At 45.0% G+C, this 26,459-nt stretch overlaps 1 protein-coding gene across 5 annotated transcripts in view; it reads left to right on the top strand.

Moving 5' to 3' along the window:
* LOC106570725 (NHS-like protein 3) overlaps positions 1 to 26,459 on the top strand; it is a 113,570-nt gene that overhangs the window by 59,592 nt on the left and 27,519 nt on the right. Inside the window, exon 1 of one of the 5 annotated variants that reach the window (XM_014143209.3) lies at positions 23,163 to 23,789. The exons of the other annotated variants lie outside the window; for them this stretch is intronic. Coding sequence (XP_013998684.3) covers positions 23,732 to 23,789 — 58 coding nt within the window. The 5' untranslated portion in view covers positions 23,163 to 23,731. Of the gene's footprint in view, positions 1 to 23,162; positions 23,790 to 26,459 lie in introns of those variants that run through there. 5 annotated transcript variants of the gene reach the window in all.

The following is a 26,459-nucleotide window of genomic DNA, read 5'->3' as shown; positions in this document are numbered from 1 at the left end:
ATGACATACAGAGTTCTGGGTAGCTACAGGAACAGGGTTGGAGAGACCATGACATACAGAGTTCTGGGTAGCTACAGGAACAGGAACAGGGTAGGAGAGACCATGACATACAGAGTTCTGGGTAACTACAGGAACAGGGTAGGAGAAACCATGACATACAGAGTACTGGGTAACTACAGGAACAGGAACAGGGTAGGAGAGACCATGACATACAGAGAACTGGGTAACTACAGGAACAGGGTAGGAGAGACCATGACATACAGAGTACTGGGTAACTACAGGAACAGGGTAGGAGAGACCATGACATACAGAGTACTGGGTAACTACAGGAACAGGGTAGGAGAGACCATGACATACAGAGTACTGGGTAACTACAGGAACAGGAACAGGGTAGGAGAGACCATGACATACAGAGTTCTGGGTAACTACAGGAACAGGGTAGGAGAGACCATGACATACAGAGTACTGGGTAACTACAGGAACAGGAACAGGGTAGGAGAGACCATGACATACAGAGAACTGGGTAACTACAGGAACAGGGTAGGAGAGACCATGACATACAGAGTACTGGGTAACTACAGGAACAGGGTAGGAGAGACCATGACATACAGAGTACTGGGTAACTACAGGAACAGGGTAGGAGAGACCATGACATACAGAGTACTGGGTAACTACAGGAACAGGAACAGGGTAGGAGAGACCATGACATACAGAGTTCTGGGTAACTACAGGAACAGGGTAGGAGAGACCATGACATACAGAGTACTGGGTAACTACAGGAACAGGGTAGGAGAGACCATGACATACAGAGTACTGGGTAACTACAGGAACAGGAACAGGGTAGGAGAGACCATGGCATACAGAGTTCTGGGTAGCTACAGGAACAGGGTAGGAGAGACCATGGCATACAGAGTTCTGGGTAACTACAGGAACAGGGTAGGAGAGACCATGACATACAGAGTACTGGGTAACTACAGGAACAGGAACAGGGTAGGAGAGACCATGGCATACAGAGTACTGGGTAGATACAGGAACAGGAACAGGGTAGGAGAGACCATGACATACAGAGTACTGGGTAACTACAGGAACAGGGTAGGAGAGACCATGACATACAGAGTACTGGGTAACTACAGGAACAGGAACAGGGTAGGAGAGACCATGACATACATTCATATGCACACTCAGTGCCATAGGGCTCTGGTCTAAAGTAGTGTACTATATAGGGAATAGTGTGCCATTTCAGACACAGACAATTTCTCTTCATTTACAGTTGGCTGCAAATCAAATGATACTGTAATGACCAATTTACGACAAGTTGTGACGATAAAATAAACAATATTCTCAGAAAGTGAGTATAAAAACTGTTTACTCTGGGCGCACACACACATATATATATAGGGGCATATATATATGTATCATCATAGCCATTATATTTACTGCATATTGGAGAAGCTGTTTGTATTATCCCTCTGTTGGCCCATACAGGATCAAAGTTACAGGAGCATGGTCCATACAGGATCAGAGTTACAGGAGCATGGTCCATACAGGATCAGAGTTACAGGAGCATGGTCCATACAGGATCAGAATTACAGGAGCATGGTCCATACAGGATCAGAGTTACAGGAGCATGGTCCATACAGGATCAGAGTTACAGGAGCATGGTCCATACAAGATCAGAGTTACAGGAGCATGGTCCATACAGGATCAGAGTTAAAGGAGCATGACCCATACAGGATCAGAGTTACAGGGGCATGGACCATACAGGATCAGAGTTACAGGAGCATGGTCCATACAAGATCAGAGTTACAGGAGCATGGTCCATACAGGATCAGAGTTAAAGGAGCATGACCCATACAGGATCAGAGTTACAGGGGCATGGACCATACAGGATCAGAGTTACAGGAGCCTTGTCCATACAGGATCAGAGTTACAGGAGCCTTGTCCATACAGGATCAGAGTTACAGGAGCATGGTCCATACAGGATCGGAATTACAGGAGCATGGTCCATACAAGATCAGAGTTACAGGAGCATGGCCCATACAGGATCAGAGTTACAGGAGCATGGCCCATACAGTAACAGAGTTACAGGAGCATGGTCCATACAGGATCAGAGTTACAGGAGCATGGTCCATACAGGATCAGAGTTACAGGAGCATGGCCCATACAGGAACAGAGTTACAGGAGCATGGCCCATACAGGATCAGAGTTACAGGAGCATGGTCCATACAGGATCAGAGTTACAGGAGCATGGCCCATACAGGATCAGAATTACAGTAGCATGGTCCATACAGGATCAGAGTTACAGGAGCATGGCCCATACAGGATTAGAGTTACAGGAGCATGGTCCATACAGGATCAGAATTACAGGAGCATGGTCCATACAGGATCAGAGTTACAGGAGCATGGTCCATACAGGATCAGAGTTCCAGGAGCATGGTCCATACAAGATCAGAGTTACAGGAGCATGGCCAATACAGGATCAGAATTACAGGAGCATGGCCCATACAGGATCAGAATTACAGGGGCATGGACCATACTGGATCAGAGTTACAGGAGCATGGCCCATACAGGATCAGAGTTACAGGAGCATGGTCCATACAGGATCAGAGTTAGAGGAGCATGGTCCATACAGGATCAGAGTTACAGGAGCATGGCCCATACTGGATCAGAGTTACAGGAGCATGGCCCATACAGGATCAGAGTTACAGGAGCATGGTCCATACAGGATCAGAGTTACAGGAGCATGGCCCATACTGGATCAGAGTTACAGGAGCATGGTCCATACAGGATCAGAGTTACAGGAGCATGGCCCATACTGGATCAGAGTTACAGGAGCATGGCCCATACAGGATCAGAGTGAGCTGGCAGGAGTTGGTTAGCTAGGCGGTGGGGTGACAAGGACACAAAAGCACCCTGAAATGCCACGCGGGCACAGAGAGTGAGATATACATAGACCCAAACACTGGGTATAAATAGCTCTCTTTTCTCACCCCCTCCTTCTCTTTCTCTCTCTCTCTCTCTCTCTCTCTCTCTCTCTCTCTCTCTCCTTTCTCTCTGTCTCCCTCTGTCTTATTTGGCATCTCTCTCTCTCTCTCTTTCTGATTCTCTCTTGTATTTGGAGGGCTGTGGCATGTGGAGACTCGTTGTAGAGGAAAAGCCATGAAGTGAGTTCAGAGTTCTTCCACTGCATTCTTCATTGACATTCTCATCTATATCCTCTGCGTCCTGTGTTCGTAATGGCACTGAAGGCTGGCTGAGGAGGAGAGGAATCTTCTGGAAACAGATAGGAGCTCTTTCTGTCTCTCTCTCTCTCTCTCTCTCTCTCTCTCTCTCTTCCTACCCTCATAATTCCATGAGGTACTGTGTTGGTAAAGTCAGGGTGTAAGTAGATCAGGGAAGTCAGTAGAGTGCTATTGATTAGTTCAATAGCAGCAGCAGAGGAACACTGATCTGTTCTGGTCTGGTCTGGTCTGGTCTGGTCTGTTCTGGTCTGGTCTGGTCTGGTCTGGTCAGGTCTGGTCTGGTCTGTTCTGGTCTGTCTGGTCTGGTCTGGTCTGGTCTGGTCTGGTCTGGTCTGGTCTGATCTGGTCTGGTCTGATCTGGTCTGGTCTGGTCTGGTCTGGTCTGGTTTGGTCTGGTCTGGTCTGGTCTGGTCTGGTCTGGTCTGGTCAGGTCTGGTCTGGTCTGTCAGGTCTGGTCTGGTCTGGTCTGGTCTGGTCTGGTCTGGTCTGGTCTGGTCTGGTCTGGTCTGGTCTGGTCTGGTCTGGTCAGGTCTGGTCTGGTCTGGTCTGATCTGGTCTGGTCTGGTCTGGTCTGGTCTGGTCTGGTCTGGTCAGGTCTGGTCTGGTCTGGTCAGGTCTGGTCTGGTCTGGTCTGGTCTGGTCTGCTCTGGTCTGGTCTGGTCTGGTCTGGTCTGGTCTGGTCTGGTCTCGGAGTCAGGGCCAGTGGCGTAAATAGAAATGTTTTGCCATGGGGCAGAGAGAAAAAATTAGCTTTTAATTAAAAAAAATTTAAACGATAAATGCTTATTTCGTTTTTCCTTTCTACTTTTCTAATCTCTCTCATCTTTCTCTCTAACTTAAACCCCCCTTTCTCTCTCACACACACACACACACACACACACACACACACACACACACACACACACACACACACACACACACACACACACACACACACACACACACACACACACACACAGAGGCAGTGAGCAGTGGTTCTGGCCAATCAGGTGATGAGGTGATGAGGTGTAACGTTGCTCTTTATTCTCTCCTGATGTGGAGTAGAGAGGTCGGCCAGGGAACAAACTCACACCTTCCCTTTAACAACGAGATAGAGGTCGGCCAGGGAACAAACTCACACCTTCCCTTTAACAACGAGATAGAGGTCGGCCAGGGAACAAACTCACACCTTCCCTTTAACAACGAGATAGAGGTCGGCCAGGGAACAAACTCACACCTTCCCTTTAACAACGAGATAGAGGTCGGCCCAGGGAACAAACTCACACCTTCCCTTTAACAACGAGATAGAGGTCGGCCAGTGAACAAACTCACACCTTCCCTTTAACAACGAGATAGAGGTCGGCCAGGGAACAAACTCACACCTTCCCTTTAACAACAAGATAGAGGGCAGCCCCTCACATCCAGGTACCCAGGGAATGCACACACTTCCTCCCTCTCTCTTGCTGTAAAAGGGAGGGTGAGTTGAGGACATGGGAATGATGAGATAATCTGATGCTTGGGCTCATAATTGTACTTTTTCCTGTGTGTGTGGAGCTGGTAACTGGTACTGGTAACTGGTAACTGGTACTGGTAACTGGTAACTGGTACTGGTAACTGGTAACTGGTACTGGTAACTGGTAACTGGTACTGGTAACTGTTAACTGGTAACTGGTATCCGGTACTGGTAACTCGTAACTGGTACTGGCAACTGGTACTGGTACTGGTAACTGGTATCTGGTAACTGGTACTGGTAACTGGTACTGGTAACTGGTATTGGTAACTGGTAACTGGTACTGCTACTGGTAACTGGTACTGGTAACTGGTAACTGATACTGGTAACTGGTAACTGGTACTGGTAACTGGTACTGGTACTGGTAACTGGTAACTGATACTGGTAACTGGTAACTGGTACTGGTAACTGGTACTGGTACTGGTAACTGGTACTGGTAACTGTTAACTGGTAACTGGTATCCGGTACTGGTAACTCGTAACTGGTACTGGCAACTGGTACTGGTACTGGTAACTGGTAACTGGTATCTGGTAACTGGTACTGGTAACTGGTACTGGTAACTGGTATTGGTAACTGGTAACTGGTACTGCTACTGGTAACTGGTACTGGTAACTGGTAACTGATACTGGTAACTGGTAACTGGTAACTGGTACTGGTAACTGGTAACTGGTACTGGTACTGGTAACTGGTACTGGTAACTGGTAACTGGTAACTGGCACCGGTAACTGGTAACTGGTATTGGTACTGGTATCTGGTAACTGGTAACTGGAAACTGGTAACTGGTACTGATAACTGGTAACTAGCACTGGTAACTGATAGTGGTAACTGGTTGTGGTAGCTGGTAACTGGTAACTGATGACTGGTAACTGGTTCTGGTATTGGTACTGGTACTGGTAACCGGTAACTGGTAACTGGTAACTGGTAACTGGTACTGGTACTGGTAACTGGTAACTTGTAACTGATGACTGGTAAATGATACTGGTACTGGTAACCGGTAATTGGTAACTGGTAACTGGTAACTGGTACTGGTAACTGGAAACTGGTAGCTGGTAACTGGTAACTGGTACCTGGTAACTGGCACTGGCACTGGTACTGGTAACTGGTAACTGGTACTGGTAACTGGTACTGGTAACTGGTAACTGGTAACTGTTACTGGTACTGATAACTGGTATTGGTAACTGGTAAACTAGCATCTGGTAGAGTTAACTGGTAAACTGGTAACTGCTAGTGATAACTGGTAACTAGCACTGGTAACTGGTAACTGGTAGCGGTAACTGATGACTGGTAACTGGTACTGGTAACCGGTAAATGGTAACTGGTGACTGGTAACTGGTACTGGTAACTGGTACTGGAAACTGGTAGCTGGAAACTGGTACTGGTACCTGGTAACTGGCACTGGCACTGGTAACTGGTAACTGAAACCTGGTAACTGGTAACTGGTACTGGTAACTGTGAACTGGTACTGGTACTGATAACTGGTATTGGTAACTGGTAAACTATCATCTGGTAGAGTTAACTGGTAAACTGGTAACTGCTAGTGATAACTGGTAACTAGCACTGGTAACTGGTATTGGTAACTGGTAACTGGTAGCGGTAACTGGTAGCTGGTAGCTGGTAACTGGTAGTGGTAACTCGTAAACATCTACTTAGTGTGGTAACTGGTAAACATGTAACTGGTAGTGGTAACAGGTAACTGGTAGTGGTAACTGGTAACTGGTAGTGGTAACAGGTAACTGGTAGTGGTAACTGGTAAACATGTAACTGGTAGTGGTAACAGCTAACTGGTAGTGGTAACTGGTAACTGGTAGGGGCAACTGGTAACTGGTAGTGGAAGTTGGTAACTGGTAGTGGTAACTGGTAACTGGTAGGGGCAACTGGTAACTGGTAGTGGTAATTGGTAACTGGTAGTGGTAACTGGTAACTGGTAGGGGCAACTGGTAACTGGTAGTGGTAACTGGTAAACATGTAACTGGTAGTGGTAACAGGTAACTGGTAGTGGTAACTGGTAACTGGTAGTGGTAACTGGTAACTGGTAGTGGTAGCTGGTAACTGGTAGTGGTAACTGGTAACTGGTAGTGGTTACTGGTAACTGGTAGGGGCAACTGGTAACTGGTAGTGGTAACTGGTAACTGGTTGTGGTAACTTGTAACTGGTAACTGGTAACTGGTACTGGTAACTGTTTGTGGTAATCATATCCTCTAACTGGTTCAATAGTACTCCCAGTGGGAAGAGGGATACTCTTAAACTGTTAAAGAATAGTTTAATACACCAGCTGTTCCGATGTCCTACAGTCCAGCTCATGATTTTGGATGTCTACTGTATCATTGATTGTATGTTGTTTTACTCCATGTCTAACTCTGTGTTTTTGTATGTTGTCGAACTGCTTTGCTTTATCTTGGCCAGGTTGCAATTGTAAATGAGAACTTGTTCTCAAATTGCCTACCTGGTTAAATAAAGGGGAAATAAAAAAATATATATAGTACATTACACTAGCACCATCTAGTGGACAATATAGTACATTACACTAGCACCATCTAGTGGACAATATAGTACAATACACTAGCACCATCTAGTGGACAATATAGTACAATACACTAGCACCATCTAGTGGACAATATAGTACAATACACTAGCACCATCTAGTGGACAATATAGTACATTACACTAACACCATCTAGTGGACAATATAGTACATTACACTAGCACCATGTAGTGGACAATATAGTACAATACACTAGCACCATCTAGTGGACAATATAGTACAATACACTAGCACCTCTAGTGGACAATATAGTACAATACACTAGCACCATCTAGTGGACAATATAGTACAATACACTAGCACCATCTAGTGGACAATATAGTACAATACACTAGCACCATCTAGTGGACAATATAGTACATTACACTAGCACCATCTAGTGGACAATATAGTACATTACACTAACACCATCTAGTGGACAATATAGTACATTACACTAGCACCATCTAGTGGACAATATAGTACATTACACTAACACCATCTAGTGGACAATATAGTACAATACACTAGCACCATCTAGTGGACAATATAGTACAATACACTAGCACCATCTAGTGGACAATATAGTACATTACACTAGCACCATGTAGTGGACAATATAGTACAATACACTAGCACCATCTAGTGGACAATATAGTACAATACACTAGCACCTCTAGTGGACAATATAGTACAATACACTAGCACCATCTAGTGGACAATATAGTACAATACACTAGCACCATCTAGTGGACAATATAGTACAATACACTAGCACCATCTAGTGGACAATATAGTACATTACACTAGCACCATCTAGTGGACAATATAGTACATTACACTAACACCATCTAGTGGACAATATAGTACATTACACTAGCACCATCTAGTGGACAATATAGTACATTACACTAACACCATCTAGTGGACAATATAGTACATTACACTAACACCATCTAGTGGACAATATAGTACATTACACTAGCACCATCTAGTGGACAATATAGTACAATACACTAGCACCATCTAGTGGACAATATAGTACATTACACTAGCACCATCTAGTGGACAATATAGTACATTACACTAACACCATCTAGTGGACAATATAGTACATTACACTAGCACCATCTAGTGGACAATATAGTACATTACACTAACACCATCTAGTGGACAATATAGTACAATACACTAGCACCATCTAGTGGACAATATAGTACAATACACTAGCACCATCTAGTGGACAATATAGTACATTACACTAGCACCATCTAGTGGACAATATAGTACATTACACTAGCACCATCTAGTGGACAATATAGTACATTACACTAGCACCATCTAGTGGACAATATAGTACAATACACTAGCACCATCTAGTGGACAATATAGTACATTACACTAGCCCCATCTAGTGGACAATATAGTACATTACACTAGCACCATCTAGTGGACAATATAGTACAATACACTAGCACAATCTAGTGGACAATATAGTACATTACACTAGCCCCATCTAGAGGACAATATAGTACATTACACTAGCACCATCTAGTGGACAATATAGTACAATACACTAGCACCATCTAGTGGACAATATAGTACAATACACTAGCACCATCTAGTGGACAATATAGTACATTACACTAACACCATCTAGTGGACAATATAGTACATTACACTAGCACCATCTAGTGGACAATATAGTACATTACACTAGCACCATCTAGTGGACAATATAGTACAATACACTAGCACCATCTAGTGGACAATATAGTACATTACACTAGCACCATCTAGTGGACAATATAGTACATTACACTAGCACCATCTAGTGGACAATATGGTACATTACACTAGCACCTCTAGTGGACAATATAGTACAATACACTAGCACCATCTAGTGGACAATATAGTACATTACACTAGCACCTCTAGTGGACAATATAGTACATTACACTAGCACCATCTAGTGGACAATATAGTACATTACACTAGCACCATCTAGTGGACAATATAGTACAATACACTAGCACCATCTAGTGGACAATATAGTACATTACACTTGCACCATCTAGTGGACAATATAGTACAATACACTAGCACCATCTAGTGGACAATATAGTACAATACACTAGCACCATCTAGTGGACAATATAGTACATTACACTAGCACCATCTAGTGGACAATATAGTACATTACACTAGCACCATCTAGTGGACAATATAGTACAATACACTAGCACCATCTAGTGGACAATATAGTACATTACACTAGCACCATCTAGTGGACAATATAGTACAATACACTAGCACCATCTAGTGGACAATATAGTACATTACACTAACACCATCTAGTGGACAATATAGTACATTACACTAGCACCATCTAGTGGACAATATAGTACATTACACTAGCACCATCTAGTGGACAATATAGTACATTACACTAGCACCATCTAGTGGACAATATAGTACAATACACTAGCACCATCTAGTGGACAATATAGTACATTACACTAGCCCCATCTAGTGGACAATATAGTACATTACACTAGCACCATCTAGTGGACAATATAGTACAATACACTAGCACCATCTAGTGGACAATATAGTACATTACACTAGCCCCATCTAGAGGACAATATAGTACATTACACTAGCACCATCTAGTGGACAATATAGTACAATACACTAGCACCATCTAGTGGACAATATAGTACAATACACTAGCACCATCTAGTGGACAATATAGTACAATACACTAGCACCATCTAGTGGACAATATAGTACAATACACTAGCACCATCTAGTGGACAATATAGTACATTACACTAGCACCATCTAGTGGACAATATAGTACAATACACTAGCACCATCTAGTGGACAATATAGTACATTACACTAGCACCATCTAGTGGACAATATAGTACATTACACTAGCACCATCTAGTGGACAATATAGTACATTACACTAGCACCATCTAGTGGACAATATGGTACATTACACTAGCACCTCTAGTGGACAATATAGTACAATACACTAGCACCATCTAGTGGACAATATAGTACATTACACTAGCACCATCTAGTGGACAATATAGTACATTACACTAGCACCATCTAGTGGACAATATAGTACAATACACTAGCACCATCTAGTGGACAATATAGTACATTACACTAGCACCATCTAGTGGACAATATAGTACAATACACTAGCACCATCTAGTGGACAATATAGTACAATACACTAGCACCATCTAGTGGACAATATAGTACATTACACTAGCACCATCTAGTGGACAATATAGTACATTACACTAGCACCATCTATTGGACAATATAGTACATTACACTAGCACCATCTAGTGGACAATATAGTACAATACACTAGCACCATCTAGTGGACAATATAGTACATTACACTAACACCATCTAGTGGACAATATAGTACATTACACTAGCACCATCTAGTGGACAATATAGTACATTACACTAGCACCATCTAGTGGACAATATAGTACATTACACTAGCCCCATCTAGTGGACAATATAGTACATTACACTAGCACCATCTAGTGGACAATATAGTACAATACACTAACACCATCTAGTGGACAATATAGTACATTACACTAGCACCATCTAGTGGACAATATAGTACATTACACTAGCACCATCTAGTGGACAATATAGTACATTACACTAGCACCATCTAGTGGACAATATAGTACAATACACTAACACCATCTAGTGGACAATATAGTACATTACACTAGCACCATCTAGTGGACAATATAGTACAATACATCATTTTGTATTGCGCTATCCATTCCAGACAATTGCAATATCACGGACGGACTGGGACCAGAATCGGCCCTGGCATTTCCTCAAGGCCCCTACAACAGCCTATTTTTCCCCCTTGAGTCCAGCATTATTAGGTAAATTATTATCCAAAACCCCCAATTTAGACAGACCCACTGTGCTAAAGATGGGTTAGCTGTTTCTGTCCAATATTCGTGTTCCCCATCCTCCTTGTTTTCTTGTCCTAAACCTTTAACAATTTGACAGACATTGTGGAGAGCGCTGTGGAAAGGGCTGTGGAGAGGGCTGCAAACGTGGAGTGGAAGTTGCCTTAAACTTTGACCCTCAATGACACTGTTTTATTGGTGCTCTAAACACTGACTGTCTTCTGATTGGTGGTTTGACCTTCTGACAGGAGGCCAGTCATCCTCCAGTCACTTCGTAGGTGATTGTGGAACTTCTTTTATGGCTCATTGTGTGAACTCCAAAACAATTGTCTCTACCACAACAGATTGTTTGATTATTTGGGTATTTGCATTTGGATCTAAAAACATCAGCATTTTGCTGCACATTCTATAACGCATGAACCTCTGTGTATGTGACCAATTAACTTTGATTTGGAAGAAAACTGTAAACATAATGTTGGCCTCTTATATAGTAACAGGTCCAACACTTCTCCTCTCTATGAAATGGTGTTGGTTTCTCCTCTCTATGAAATGGTGTTGGTTTCTCCTCTCTATGAAATGGTGTTGGTTTCTCCTCTCTATGAAATGGTGTTGGTTTCTCCTCTCTATGAAATGGTGTTGGTTTCTCCTCTCTATGAAATGGTGTTGGTTTCTCCTCTCTATGAAATGGTGTTGGTTTCTCCTCTCTATGAAATGGTGTTGGTTTCTCCTCTCTATGAAATGGGTGTTGGTTTCTCCTCTCTATGAAATGGGTGTTGGTTTCTCCTCTCTATGAAATGGTGTTGGTTTCTCCTCTCTATGAAATGGTGTTGGTTTCTCCTCTCTATGAAATGGGTGTTGGTTTCTCCTCTCTATGAAATGGTGTTGGTTTCTCCTCTCTATGAAATGGTGTTGGTTTCTCCTCTCTATGAAATGGGTGTTGGTTTCTCCTCTCTATGAAATGGTGTTGGTTTCTCCTCTCTATGAAATGGTGTTGGTTTCTCCTCTCTATGAAATGGTGTTGGTTTCTCCTCTCTATGAAATGGTGTTGGTTTCTCCTCTCTATGAAATGGTGTTGGTTTCTCCTCTCTATGAAATGGTGTTGGTTTCTCCTCTCTATGAAATGGTGTTGGTTTCTCCTCTCTATGAAATGGTGTTGGTTTCTCCTCTCTATGAAATGGTGTTGGTTTCTCCTCTCTATGAAATGGTGTTGGTTTCTCCTCTCTATGAAATGGTGTTGGTTTCTCCTCTCTATGAAATGGGTGTTGGTTTCTCCTCTCTATGAAATGGTGTTGGTTTCTCCTCTCTATGAAATGGTGTTGGTTTCTCCTCTCTATGAAATGGTGTTGGTTTCTCCTCTCTATGAAATGGTGTTGGTTTCTCCTCTCTATGAAATGGTGTTGGTTTCTCCTCTCTATGAAATGGTGTTGGTTTCTCCTCTCTATGAAATGGTGTTGGTTTCTCCTCTCTATGAAATGGTGTTGGTTTCTCCTCTCTATGAAATGGTGTTGGTTTCTCCTCTCTATGAAATGGTGTTGGTTTCTCCTCTCTATGAAATGGTGTTGGTTTCTCCTCTCTATGAAATGGTGTTGGTTTCTCCTCTCTATGAAATGGGTGTTGGTTTCTCCTCTCTATGAAATGGTGTTGGTTTCTCCTCTCTATGAAATGGTGTTGGTTTCTCCTCTCTATGAAATGGTGTTGGTTTCTCCTCTCTATGAAATGGTGTTGGTTTCTCCTCTCTATGAAATGGTGTTGGTTTCTCCTCTCTATGAAATGGTGTTGGTTTCTCCTCTCTATGAAATGGGTGTTGGTTTCTCCTCTCTATGAAATGGTGTTGGTTTCTCCTCTCTATGAAATGGTGTTGGTTTCTCCTCTCTATGAAATGGTGTTGGTTTCTCCTCTCTATGAAATGGGTGTTGGTTTCTCCTCTCTTAGTGTGAAACAGCAGCTGTGTGACACTTTGTTGCGTAAAAAACAATTTTGTGACTGTGTCTGTATATACTCTTGTTATGTGTGTGTGTGTGTGCATACTTGGAAGCATGCAGGAACCCCTCCCCTCTCCCCTCACCCCCCTCTCCCTCTCTCTCCCCTCTCTCTTCCCTCCCCCTCTCCCCTCTATCCCCTCTCCCCTCTCCTCTCTCTCCCCTCTCCCCCCTCTCTCTCTCCCCTCCCCCTCTCCCCCTCTCCCCCTCTCTCCTCTCCCCTTCTATTTCCCCCCTCCTCTCCCCTTCTCTCTCCACTCCCCCCTCTCTCACCTCCCTCCCCTCTCTCTCCCCTCTATCCCCTCTCCCCTCTCCTCTCTCTCCCCTCTCCCCCCTCTCTCTCTCTCCCCTCCCCCTCTCCCCCTCTCTCCTCTCCCCTCTATTTCCCCCCTCCTCTCCCCCTTCTCTCCCCCCTCCCCCCTCTCTCACCTCCCTCCCTCCTCTCTCACCTCCCTCCCCTCTCTCTCACCTCCCTCCCCTCTCCCCCCGGCTCCCTCCTCTCCCCCTCTCCCATCGCTCCTCTCCCCTGTCCCCTCTCTCATCTCTCCCCTCTCCCCCTCACTCTTCTCCCTCCTCTCTCACCCCTCCCTCCTCTCAACTCTCGCCCCTCACTCACCTCTCCCCCAACCTCCTCCCACCCCTCTCCCATCTCCCCTCCCCTCTCTCCCCTCTCCCCTCTCTCCTCCCCTCTCCCCCTTCTCCCCATTCTCCCCTCTCTCCCCTCTCTCCCCTCTCTCCCCTCTCCCCCCTCCTCTCTCCCCTCTCCCCCTCTCTCCCCTCTCTCCCCTCTCTCTCCCCTCTCTCTCCCCTCTCTCTCCCCTCCTCTATACCCTCTCTCCTCCCCTCTCTCCCCTCTCCCCCTTCTCCCCTCTCTCCCCTCTCCCCCCTCCTCCCTCCCCTATCCCCTATCCCTTCTCTATCCCCTCTCACCTCTCCCCCTCCGCTCTCCCCTCTCCCCCTCTCTCTCTCCTCTCCCCCTCTCTCCCCTCCTCTTTCCCCTCCCCCCTGAGCCAGATGGTGTCTCTATAGGTCGTCTAATAAATATTAAAATAAGGGTCCTGTGGAACAACAAGGGACCAATAAGAAGGTACCAGAGAGAGAGCAATGACCTGTGTGTTCTGGGTTATAAGAGACTGTGTTCTGGGTTATAAGAGTCTGTGTTCTGGGTTATAAGAGACTGTGTTCTGGGTTATAAGAGACTGTGTTCTGGGTTATAAGAGTCTGTGTTCTGGGTTATAAGAGACTGTGTTCTGGGTTATAAGAGACTGTGTTCTGGGTTATAAGAGTCTGTGTTCTGGGTTATAAGAGACTGTGTTCTGGGTTATAAGAGACTGTGTTCTGGGTTATAAGAGTCTGTGTTCTGGGTTATAAGAGTCTGTGTTCTGGGTTCTAAGAGACTGTGTGTTCTGGGTTATAAGAGACTGTGTTTTGGGTTATAAGACTGTGTGTGTTTGGGGTTGAAGAGTTTTTGTTCTGGGTTATAAGAGACTGTGTTTTGTATTATAAGAGACTGTGATTTGTATTAAAAGAGACTGTGTTTTGTATTATAAGAGACTGTGTTCTGGGTTATAAGAGACTGTGTGTTTTGTATTATAAGAGACTGTGTTCTGGGTTATAAGAGACTGTGTTTTGGGTTATAAGAGACTGTGTTTTGGGTTATAAGAGACTGTGTTCTGGGTTATAAGAGACTGTGTTTTGGGTTATAAGAGACTGTGTGTTTTGTATTATAAGAGACTGTGTTCTGGGTTATAAGAGACTGTGTTTTGGGTTATAAGAGACTGTGTGTTTTGTATTATAAGAGACTGTGTTCTGGGTTATAAGAGAATGTGTTTTGGGTTATAAGAGACTGTGTGTTTTGTATTATAAGAGACTGTGTTCTGGGTTATAAGAGACTGTGTTTTGGGTTATAAGAGACTGTGTGTTCTGGGTTATAAGAGACTGTGTGTTCTGGGTTATAAGAGACTGTGTGTTTTGTATTATAAGAGACTGTGTGTGTTTGGGGTTGAAGAGTTTGTGTTCTGGGTCTGTAATTGATGCGTGCTGGTGGCAGGGAAGTCAGGCGCAGGAGAGTGAACTTGGTATAAACGGAGCAGTTTAATGAATATACAAAAACTCAGAAAACTAAAATATACAAAATAAAATAAGAGGGTGCAAAACCCGTCGCACACCAGAACATAACTTACACCAATACATATAACCAACAATCCCCAACACGGACATGAGGGGGAAACAGAGGGTTAAATACACAACATGTAATTGATGGGATTGAAACCAGGTGTAATGGAAGACAAGACAAAACCAATGGAAAATTAAAAATGGATCAGCGATGGCTAGAAGGTCGGTGACTTCGACCGCTGAACACCGCCCGAACAAGGAGAGGGACCGACTTCGGCGGAAGTCGTGACAGGGTTATAAGATTGTGTGTGTTTTGGGTTATAAGACTGTGTGTGTTTTGGGTTATAAGACTGTGTTTTGGGTTATAAGGCTGTGTGTGTTTTGGGTTATAAGATTGTGTGTGTTTTGGGTTATAAGACTGTGTGTTTTGGGTTATAAGGCTGTGTGTGTTTTGGGTTATAAGGCTGTGTGTGTTTTGGGTTATAAGGCTGTGTGTGTTTTGGGTTATAAGACTGTGTGTGTTTTGGGTTATAAGACTGTGTGTTTTGGGTTATAAGACTGTGTGTTTTGGGTTATAAGGCTGTGTGTGTTTTGGGTTATAAGACTGTGTGTTTTGGGTTATACGACTGTGTGTTTTGGGTTATAAGGCTGTGTGTGTTTTGGGTTATAAGGCTGTGTGTGTTTTGGGTTATAAGACTGTGTGTGTTTTGGGTTATAAGACTGTGTGTTTTGGGTTATAAGGCTGTGTGTGTTTTGGGTTATAAGGCTGTGTGTGTTTTGGGTTATAAGACTGTGTGTGTTTTGGGTTATAAGACTGTGTGTTTTGGGTTAAAAGGCTGTGTGTGTTTTGGGTTAAAAGGCTGTGTGTGTTTTGGGTTATAAGACTGTGTGTGTTTGGGGTTAAAAGGCTGTGTGTGTTCTGGGTTATAAGACTGTGTGTTTTGGGTTATAAGACTATGTGTGTTTGGGGTTATAAGACTGTGTTTTGGGTTATAAGGCTGTGTGTGTTTTGGGTTATAAGATTGTGTGTGTTTTGGGTTATAAGACTGTGTGTTTTGGGTTATAAGGCTGTGTGTGTTTTGGGTTATAAGGCTGTGTGTGTTTTGGGTTATAAGGCTGTGTGTGTTTTGGGTTATAAGACTGTGTGTGTTTTGGGTTATAAGACTGTGTGTTTTGGGTTATAAGGCTGTGTGTGTTTTGGGTTATAAGACTGTGTGTGTTTTGGGTTATAAGACTGTGTGTTTTGGGTTAAAAGGCTGTGTGTGTTTTGGGTTAAAAGGCTGTGTGTGTTTTGGGTTAAAAGGCTGTGTGTGTTTTGGGTTATAAGACTGTGTGTGTTTGGGGTTAAAAGGCTGTGTGTGTTCTGGGTTATAAGGCTGTGTGTTTTGGGTTATAAGACTATGTGTGTTTGGGGTTGAGGAATGACCATTTTTCATTTAAAAAACCAGTACAATTGGATGGGTTGAGAGAGAAGTGGAAGGAATGAGAGAGACAGAGAGAGACAGTAGGGACATGATTTGAATGAGAGGAGACAAGAAGAGAGAGAGAGACCAACAGCAGGAGTGAGGGGTGAAAAGACAGTTAGGTTAGACAGACGTTAAGACTGACTGTAGTAGGTTGATGGGTTGAGGGGTGTTAAGACAGACGTTTGATTGTGTGTGTTTTGGGTTAAAAGGCTGTGTGTGATCTGGGTTAAAAGACTGTGTGTGTTTTGGGTTATAAGACTGTGTGTGTTTTGGGTTATAAGACTGTGTGTTTTGGGTTATAAGGCTGTGTGTGTTTTGGGTTATAAGGCTGTGTGTGTTTTGGGTTATAAGACTGTGTGTGTTTTGGGTTATAAGACTGTGTGTTTTGGGTTATAAGGCTGTGTGTGTTTTGGGTTATAAGGCTGTGTGTGTTTTGGGTTATAAGGCTGTGTGTGTTTTGGGTTATAAGACTGTTTGTGTTTTGGGTTATAAGACTGTGTGTTTTGGGTTATAAGGCTGTGTGTGTTTTGGGTTAAAAGGCTGTGTGTGTTTTGGGTTATAAGACTGTGTGTGTTTGGGGTTAAAAGGCTGTGTGTGTTTTGGGTTATAAGACTTTGTGTGTTTGGGGTTGAGGAATGACCATTTTTCATTTAAAAAACCAGTACAATTGGATGGGTTGAGAGAGAAGTGGATGGACTGAGAGAGACAGTAGGGACATGATTTGAATGAGAGGAGACAAGAAGAGAGAGAGAGACCAACAGCAGGAGTGAAGGGTGATAAGACAGACGTTAAGACTGACTGTAGCAGGTTGATGGGTTGAGGGATGAAAAGATAGACGTTAAGATTGACTGTAGTAGGTTGATGGGTTGAGGGGTGATAAGACAGACGTTAAGACTGACTGTAGTAGGTTGATGGGTTGTGGGGTGATAAGACAGACATTAAAACTGACTGTAGTAGGTTGATGGGTTGAGGGGTGATAAGACAGACGTTAAGACTGACTGTAGCAGGTTGATGGGTTGAGGGGTGATAAGACAGACGTTAAGCCTGACTGTAGCAGGTTGATGGGTTGAGGGGTGATAAGACAGACGATAAGACTGACTGTAGCAGGTTGATGGGTTGAGGGGTGATAAGACAGACGTTAAGACTGACTGTAGCAGCTTGATGGGTTGAGGGGTGATAAGACAGACGTTAAGACTGACTGTAGTAGTTTGATGGGTTGAGGGGTGATAAGAGACGTTAAGACTGACTGTAGCAGGTTGATGGGTTGAGGGGTGATAAGACAGACATTAAGACTGACTATAGCAGGTTGAGGGGTGATAAGGCAGACGTTAAGACTGACTGTAGCAGGTTGATGGGTTGAGGGGTGATAAGACAGACGTTAAGACTGACTGTAGCAGCTTGATGGGTTGAGGGGGGCGAAGACAGACGATAAGACTGTAGTAGGTTAATTCTTACTGGCAGTGGGCCCATCTCCAAAGCTGCTCCCCTGGAGGTATCAGCTCAACCCCCCCACTGGCTTAGATCCTTTATCCCACTGCCAAGCACCCCGGACTGGGCAGCCAGAGCAGTGGAGGAGTAATACTTTACTCGAGTCGTCTCTCACAAATGATTTAGGTACATCTAGTACCCATCCAAAGACTCAAACTGTTTCCTTTATCAAGAATCAACGACAGCTGGCAACAACAACAAAAAAACGTGTATCTTTACATTTGAGTTGGAAGAAGGTGGATGTAAGCAGAGTTACAATTTGTTGCCAAATAAATGTAAACAGCAATCTGCTGATAGTTGTAGCGTCCACAGATCTGCAGAGGCCTATACAAGCAAGAAAAGATAGCTGGAGGAAGGTAACTTCCCTGTGGCTCAGTTGGTAGAGCATGGTGTTTGCAACACCAGGGTTGTGGGTTTGCTTCCCACGGGGGGCCGGGACAAAAAAAAATGCATGAAATGTATGCATTCACTACTGTAAGTTGCTCTGGATAAGAGCGTCTGTAAAATGTAACTGTTTTACAAGTGTATCCATCCAGCTGGCTGGATGTATTACCTAGTTGTAGTCCCCCTGCGGAGGTTTCTTTATTCAAGATAGATGCCACTGTCGAGGGGAAGAGAATCAAAGCTCTGGTTCAGAGTGGAGCATTGGTATGCAGTCAAGCATACTTAAAAGGGGATGTGCAATTGTCTGAGCTGATGTGAACTGAGGATATGATGATGGCTATTTATAACTAAAACCAGCACTCAGTCCATAAGCTGGAGGGCATGTGAGAATCTACCAGGAAAGAATGAAAATAACTTGTTTTTGGCACACATACACACCATCTCTGACCTCTCTGCTGTTACACACACACACCATCTCTGACCTCTCTGCTGTTACACATACACACCATCTCTGACCTCTCTGCTGTTACACACACACACCATCTCTGACCTCTCTGCTGTTACACATACACACCATCTCTGACCTCTCTGCTGTTACACATACACACCATCTCTGACCTCTCTGCTGTTACACATACACACCATCTCTGACCTCTCTGCTGTTACACACACACACCATCTCTGACCTCTCTGCTGTTACACATACACACCATCTCTGACCTCTCTGCTGTTACACACACACACCATCTCTGACCTCTCTGCTGTTACACATACACACCATCTCTGACCTCTCTGCTGTTACACACACACACCATCTCTGACCTCTCTGCTGTTACACATACACACCATCTCTGACCTCTCTGCTGTTACACATACACACCATCTCTGACCTCTCTGCTGTTACACATACACACCATCTCTGACCTCTCTGCTGTTACACACACACACCATCTCTGACCTCTCTGCTGTTACACATACACACCATCTCTGACCTCTCTGCTGTTACACACACACACCATCTCTGACCTCTCTGCTGTTACACATACACACCATCTCTGACCTCTCTGCTGTTACACACACACACCATCTCTGACCTCTCTGCTGTTACACACACACACCATCTCTGACCTCTCTGCTGTCACACATACACACCATCTCTGACCTCTCTGCTGTTACACATACACACCATCTCTGACCTCTCTGCTGTTACACATACACACCATCTCTGACCTCTCTGCTGTTACACACACACACACACCATCTCTGACCTCTCTGCTGTTACACACACACACCATCTCTGACCTCTCTGCTGTCACACATACACACCATCTCAGGCTGCTCTATCCTACTCTGACCTCTCTGTTGGTTGTCTGCGACAGAGGCACTTGCCGCGGTACTCCCGCTGGGTCCCTGCCACATGACAACCTTAGGGGTGAGGGTCGGCGTGGTAATGGCATGGTTTAACAGGATGTTATCACATTCAGAACTTATCTGTTCAGAACATCTCTCTAGTATAAAGAGTGGGAGGACTAGAGAGAGAGAGAGAGAGAGAGAGAGAGACAGAGAGAGAGACGGGGGGGGTCAAATTTGAGAGAATGAAAAGGAGACAGTGGAGGCAGAATAAAACGAGAGGGATTGAGGTATAAAATGTTGAGGAATGAAGAGAGAGGCATGCTGGGTACTATTAATGGCATGTTTCCAATCTTTAAAATCGTTTAGGTTGCTGTTAATTAAGATAGTTTTGTTTTGTTTTTTGTATGGGACGTGTGTGTGTGTGTGTGTGTGTGTGTGTGTGTGTGTGTGTGTGTGTGTGTGTGTGTGTGTGTGTGTGTGTGTGTGTGTGTGTGTGTGTGTGTGTGTGTGTGTGTGTGTGTGTGTGTGTGTGTGTATACACTAAAACAAATGCTGGGTTAAGAACATCCCAATTTGGCTTCTTTGGTAACCCAGCGCTTTGTAAATATTAGACAAGACACATGTTGGGTTATTTTGACCCAGCCAGTCGGATTGCGTGAATAACCCAACTTGTTGGGTTGTTGGGATCACCCAAACATGGGTTAATTTAACCATGAGTTGGGTATTTTTTACTTCCATGCTGGTCTGACCTAGCAGCTGGGTCATATTGAATGTAATTCTTAGGTTATTTTTACGGGGGTGTGGCTTATTAAGGGTGTGGCTTTCAAATATATCTTATTGGCCACCCATGAGACGTTTACATACTTCAAATTAAAATGTTTCTTATTCATTTTTGGGGTATTTTACACATTCTTCTTGAATATTAAGATTGTTTTTGACATATTATAATACATTGATATGTGATGGAATGACACTGATAAAAATGTGGAATTATATTAACTCTCACGGGTGGCCAAAAATAACTATATTAAGGCCACGCCCCTACTAAGCTATGCCTCCATTCTTCTAATCTGACCCCACTGGGTCATATCTCAATAACCCAGCACCAACAACCCAGCACCACCAATAACCCAGCACCAACAACCCAGCACCACCAATAACCCAGCACCAACAACCCAGCACCACCAATAACCCAGCACCAACAACCCAGCACCACCAATAACCCAGCACCAACAACCCAGCCCCAATAACCCAGCACCACCAATAACCCAGCACCACCAATAACCCAGCACCACCAACAACCCAGCACCACCAATAACCCAGCACCAACGACCCAGCCCTACTGACCCAGCCCCAACAACCCAGCACCAACAACCCAGCACCACCAATAACCCAGCACCACCAATAACCCAGCACCACCAACAACCCAGCACCACCAATAACCCAGCACCAACGACCCAGCCCTACTGACCCAGCCCCAACGACCCAGCCCCAATGACCCAGCACCAATGACCCAACACCAACAACCCAGCACCACCAATAACCCAGCACCAACCACCCTGCACCACCAACAACCCAGCACCACCAATAACCCAGCACCAACAACCCAGCCCCAATAACCCAGCACCACCAATAACCCAGCACCAACAACCCAGCACCACCAATAACCCAGCACCAACAACCCAGCCCCACCAACAACCCATCCCCAACAACCCAGCCCCACCAATAACCCAGCACCAACAACCCAGCACCACCAACAACCCATCCCCAACAACCCAGCACCACCAATAACCCAGCACCAACAACCCAGCACCACCAACCCAGCCCCAATGACCCAGCACCACCAATAACCCAGCACCAACGACCCAGCCCTACTGACCCAGCCCCAACGACCCAGCCCCAATAACCCAGCACCAACGACCCAGCCCTACTGACCCAGCCCCAACGACCCAGCCCCAATGACCCAGCACCAATGACCCAACACCAACAACCCAGCACCACCAATAACCCAGCACCAACCACCCAGCACCACCAACAACCCAGCACCACCAATAACCCAGCACCACCAACAACCCAGCTCCAATGACCCAGCACCAGTAACCCAGCACCAACAACCCAGCACACACAACACAGCACCAGTAACCCAGCACCAGTAACCAAGCACCAGTAACACAGCACCAGTAACCCAGCACCACCAATAACCCAGCACCAACGACCCAGCCCTACTGACCCAGCCCCAACGACCCAGCCCCAATGACCCAGCACCAATGACCCAACACCAACAACCCAGCACCACCAATAACCCAGCACCAACCACCCAGCACCACCAACAACCCAGCACCACCAATAACCCAGCACCACCAACAACCCAGCACCACCAATAACCCAGCACCACCAACAACCCAGCTCCAATGACCCAGCACCAGTAACCCAGCACCAACAACCCAGCACACACAACACAGCACCAGTAACCCAGCACCAGTAACCAAGCACCAGTAACACAGCACCAGTAACCCAGCACCAGTAACCCAGCACCAGTAACCCAGCACCAGTAACCCAGCACCAGTAACCCAGCACCACTAACCCAGCACCAGTAACCCAGCACCAGTAACCCAGCACCACTAACCCAGCACCAGTAACCCAGCAACAGTAACCCAGCACCAGTAACCAAGCACCAGTAACCCAGCACCAGTAACCCAGCAACAGTAACCCAGCACCAGTAACCCAGCACCACTAACCCAGCACCAGTAACCCAGCAACAGTAACCCAGCAACAGTAACCCAGCACCAGTAACCCAGCACCACTAACCCAGCACCACTAACCCAGCAACAGTAACCCAGCAACAGTAACCCAGCTCCAGTAACCCAGCAACAGTAACCTCGTGTTTGTGTGAGTACAGTACGTCAACTGGTCCCTCTCATTCTAAGACTCAAAACTCAGTTGGCATTAACAAAGACCTCCTGGGGGTAGGAGTGTGTGTGCGTGTGTGTGTGTGTGTGTGTGTGTGTGTGTGTGTGTGTGTGTGTGTGGTGTGCGCGTCTCTTATTGCACACGCGTCTAGCCTCAGCAAAACAAGCCAGAACTTCAACAGACGTTTCCCTCAGGGGGTTTGTCCTTGTATGACAATAGAGAGGGGCGTTCTAAAGGAGGGAGGGATAAAGCAGCTGATTGGCTACTAGGCTCAGGGCGCATGCAGGGCTCCTTGTGTCCAACCTACTTAGGGGCTAACCAGTCATTCTGTCACTGAGCTAGCTAGGCTAACGGGGACTAGACGCTGTGACTCTCTAACTCTACCACAGACTATTGCAGACCACTACAAAACAGACAGACAGAGACAGCCAAAAGACTACTAGTACTGACCTCTTTAGATTGGGAAAGACTTTGGTCATCTTTCGCCAAAACTGTTACTGACAGCGACTAGGAGGCCAAGACTTTATGACTCTGTAATTCTACGACAGACCAGTGCTGACCACTTCGTCCCAGACAGAGAATTCAAACACAACTAGACCTATAGAGGTTTGAGTACGTAGCCTACAACTAGCTTGTTCATCATTTCACAGATACTTTTATCCAGAGCAACTGGACACTTGTCTTGATCTGTCTTTTTGTTTTTGTTGTTGTTGAGTTTGATTCTAATCCACAGAGAATAAAATACTAACTTTTGGTTGGACGTTTATTCTCATCTCTACCTCTCCTCCTTGTAATGGTCTCAGTGTAAACATGGTTGTGTACCTGAGGAAAAACATTCGCTCTCTGCTCTCCGTCTTCAAGAAGAAAGGTGAGTAAGATGGGAGTTATGTTGTTGCTGATCTGGAAAATGGTGTGTTTATGTTCGATGCCTTGTTTGGTCGATAGGTTGTTTGGTGTAGTCTTGTGTCTGAATGAGTGACAACTTGTTGTGGATGTTTGAGAGATCAGATATGTCTTGAATCCTTTATCGGGTTATGGCAGCGTTGTCTGTCAAACAACTGCAGAAACAGAAAGATGGTGACAGTGGACTGGTGAAAGACTGAAGAAACAGAAAGATGGTGACAGTGGACTGGTGAAAGACTGAAGAAACAGAAAGATGGTGACAGTGGACTGGTGAAAGACTAGAAACAGAAAGATGGTGACAGTGGACTGGTGAAAGACTAGAAACAGAAAGATGGTGACAGAGGACTGGTGAAAGACTACGAACAAAAAGATGGTGACAGAGGACTGGTGAAAGACTGAAGAAACAGAAAGATGGTGACAGAGGACTGGTGAAAGACTAGAAACAGAAAGATGGTGACAGAGGACTGGTGAAAGACTAGAAACAGAAAGATGGTGACAGAGGACTGGTGAAAGACTAGAAACAGAAAGATGGTGACAGAGGACTGGTGAAAGACTAGAAACAGAAAGATGGTGACAGAGGACTGGTGAAAGACTGAAGAAACAGAAAGATGGTGACAGAGGACTGGTGAAAGACTGAAGAAACAGAAAGATGGTGACAGAGGACTGGTGAATGAATAGAAACAGAAAGATGGTGACAGAGGACTGGTGAAAGACTGAAGAAACAGAAAGATGGTGACAGAGAACTGGTGAAAGACTGAAGAAACAGAAAGATGGTGACAGAGGACTGGTGAAAGACTAGAAACAGAAAGATGGTGACAGAGGACTGGTGAAAGACTAGAAACAGAAAGATGGTGACAGTGGACTGGTGAAAGACTAGAAACAGAAAGATGGTGACAGAGGACTGGTGAAAGACTAGAAACAGAAAGATGGTGACAGAGGACTGGTGAAAGACTAGAAACAGAAAGATGGTGACAGAGGACTGGTGAAAGACTAGAAACAGAAAGATGGTGACAGAGGACTGGTGAAAGACTACGAACAGAAAGATGGTGACAGAGGACTGGTGAAAGACTAGAAACAGAAAGATGGTGACAGAGGACTGGTGAAAGACTGAAGAAACAGAAAGATGGTGACAGAGGACTGGTGAAAGACTAGAAACAGAAAGATGGTGACAGAGGACTGGTGAAAGACTACAAACAGAAAGATGGTGACAGAGGACTGGTGAAAGACTAAGAACAGAAAGATGGTGACAGAGGACTGGTGAAAGACTAGAAACAGAAAGATGGTGACAGAGGACTGGTGAAAGACTGAAGAAACAGAAAGATGGTGACAGAGGACTGGTGAAAGACTAAGAACAGAAAGATGGTGACAGAGGACTGGTGAAAGACTGAAGAAACAGAAAGATGGTGACAGAGGACTGGTGAAAGACTAGAAACAGAAAGATGGTGACAGAGGACTGGTGAAAGACTAGAAACAGAAAGATGGTGACAGAGGACTGGTGAAAGACTGAAGAAACAGAAAGATGGTGACAGAGGACTGACTCAACTAAAAGGTCATAAAGGGGTGTTCCCTTTCTGTCCTTTGTCCCAGAACAGCCCTCAGTCTCACCCACGTGGTTACGTAACTGTGTGTGTGTGTGTGTGTGTGTGTGTGTGTGTGTGTGTGTGTGTGTGTGTGTGTGTGTGTGTGTGTGTGTGTTTGTGCGCGCACCCGCCCAAGTGTTTGTGAGGTAACAGCACGCTCGTCAGGTGACAAACAGACACCTGAACCTGTATCCCTACCAGACACAATGCCCTTCCCTGTCTGTGACTGAGCCTGTATCTCTACCAGACATAATCCCCTTCCCTGTCTGTGACTGAACCTGTATCCCTACCAGACACAATGCCCTTCCCTGTCTGTGACTGAGCCTGTATCTCTACCAGACATAATCCCCTTCCCTGTCTGTGACTGAACCTGTATCTCTACCAGACATAATCCCCTTCCCTGTCTGTGACTGAACCTGTATCCCTACCAGACACAATGCCCTTCCCTGTCTGTGACTGAGCCTGTATCTCTACCAGACATAATCCCCTTCCCTGTCTGTGACTGAACCTGTATCTCTACCAGACATAATCCCCTTCCCTGTCTGTGACTGAACCTGTATCCCTACCAGACACAATACCCTTCACTGTCTGTGACTGAACCTGTATCTCTACCAGACATAATCCCCTTCCCTGTCTGTGACTGAACCTGTATCCCTACCAGACACAATCCCCTTCCCTGTCTGTGACTGAACCTGTATCTCTACCAGACATAATCCCCTTCCCTGTCTGTGACTGAACCTGTATCCCTACCAGACACAATCCCCTTCCCTGTCTGTGACTGTGGGAAAAGTCATGTTGTTGTGAAACTAAAACGGTTTGATGCAATCAGAGCTTTGCCATTCACTAGACAGTATGCAGTGTTACAGTACGGACGTGCAATACGGACATTATATCAAGCTGGTTGGTGTGACAATAGTAGGCTTTGGTTGAAGCTCAAATCTCAGATCTCATAACCATCAACTCTAAACTTGTTTAGCCAATAATACGTGTCACATATCAGTTTGCAAACATTGTAAAAATAAAAACAATTATTGAGTTAATATGAAGCTGCATAC

Source organism: Salmo salar, chromosome 14 (assembly GCF_965601325.2).
Source record: "Salmo salar chromosome 14, fSalSal1, whole genome shotgun sequence".
Lineage (NCBI taxonomy): Eukaryota > Metazoa > Chordata > Actinopteri > Salmoniformes > Salmonidae > Salmo > Salmo salar.
Note: the sequence above shows the minus strand (reverse complement) of the source record. Positions and strands in the feature narration are given on the sequence as shown.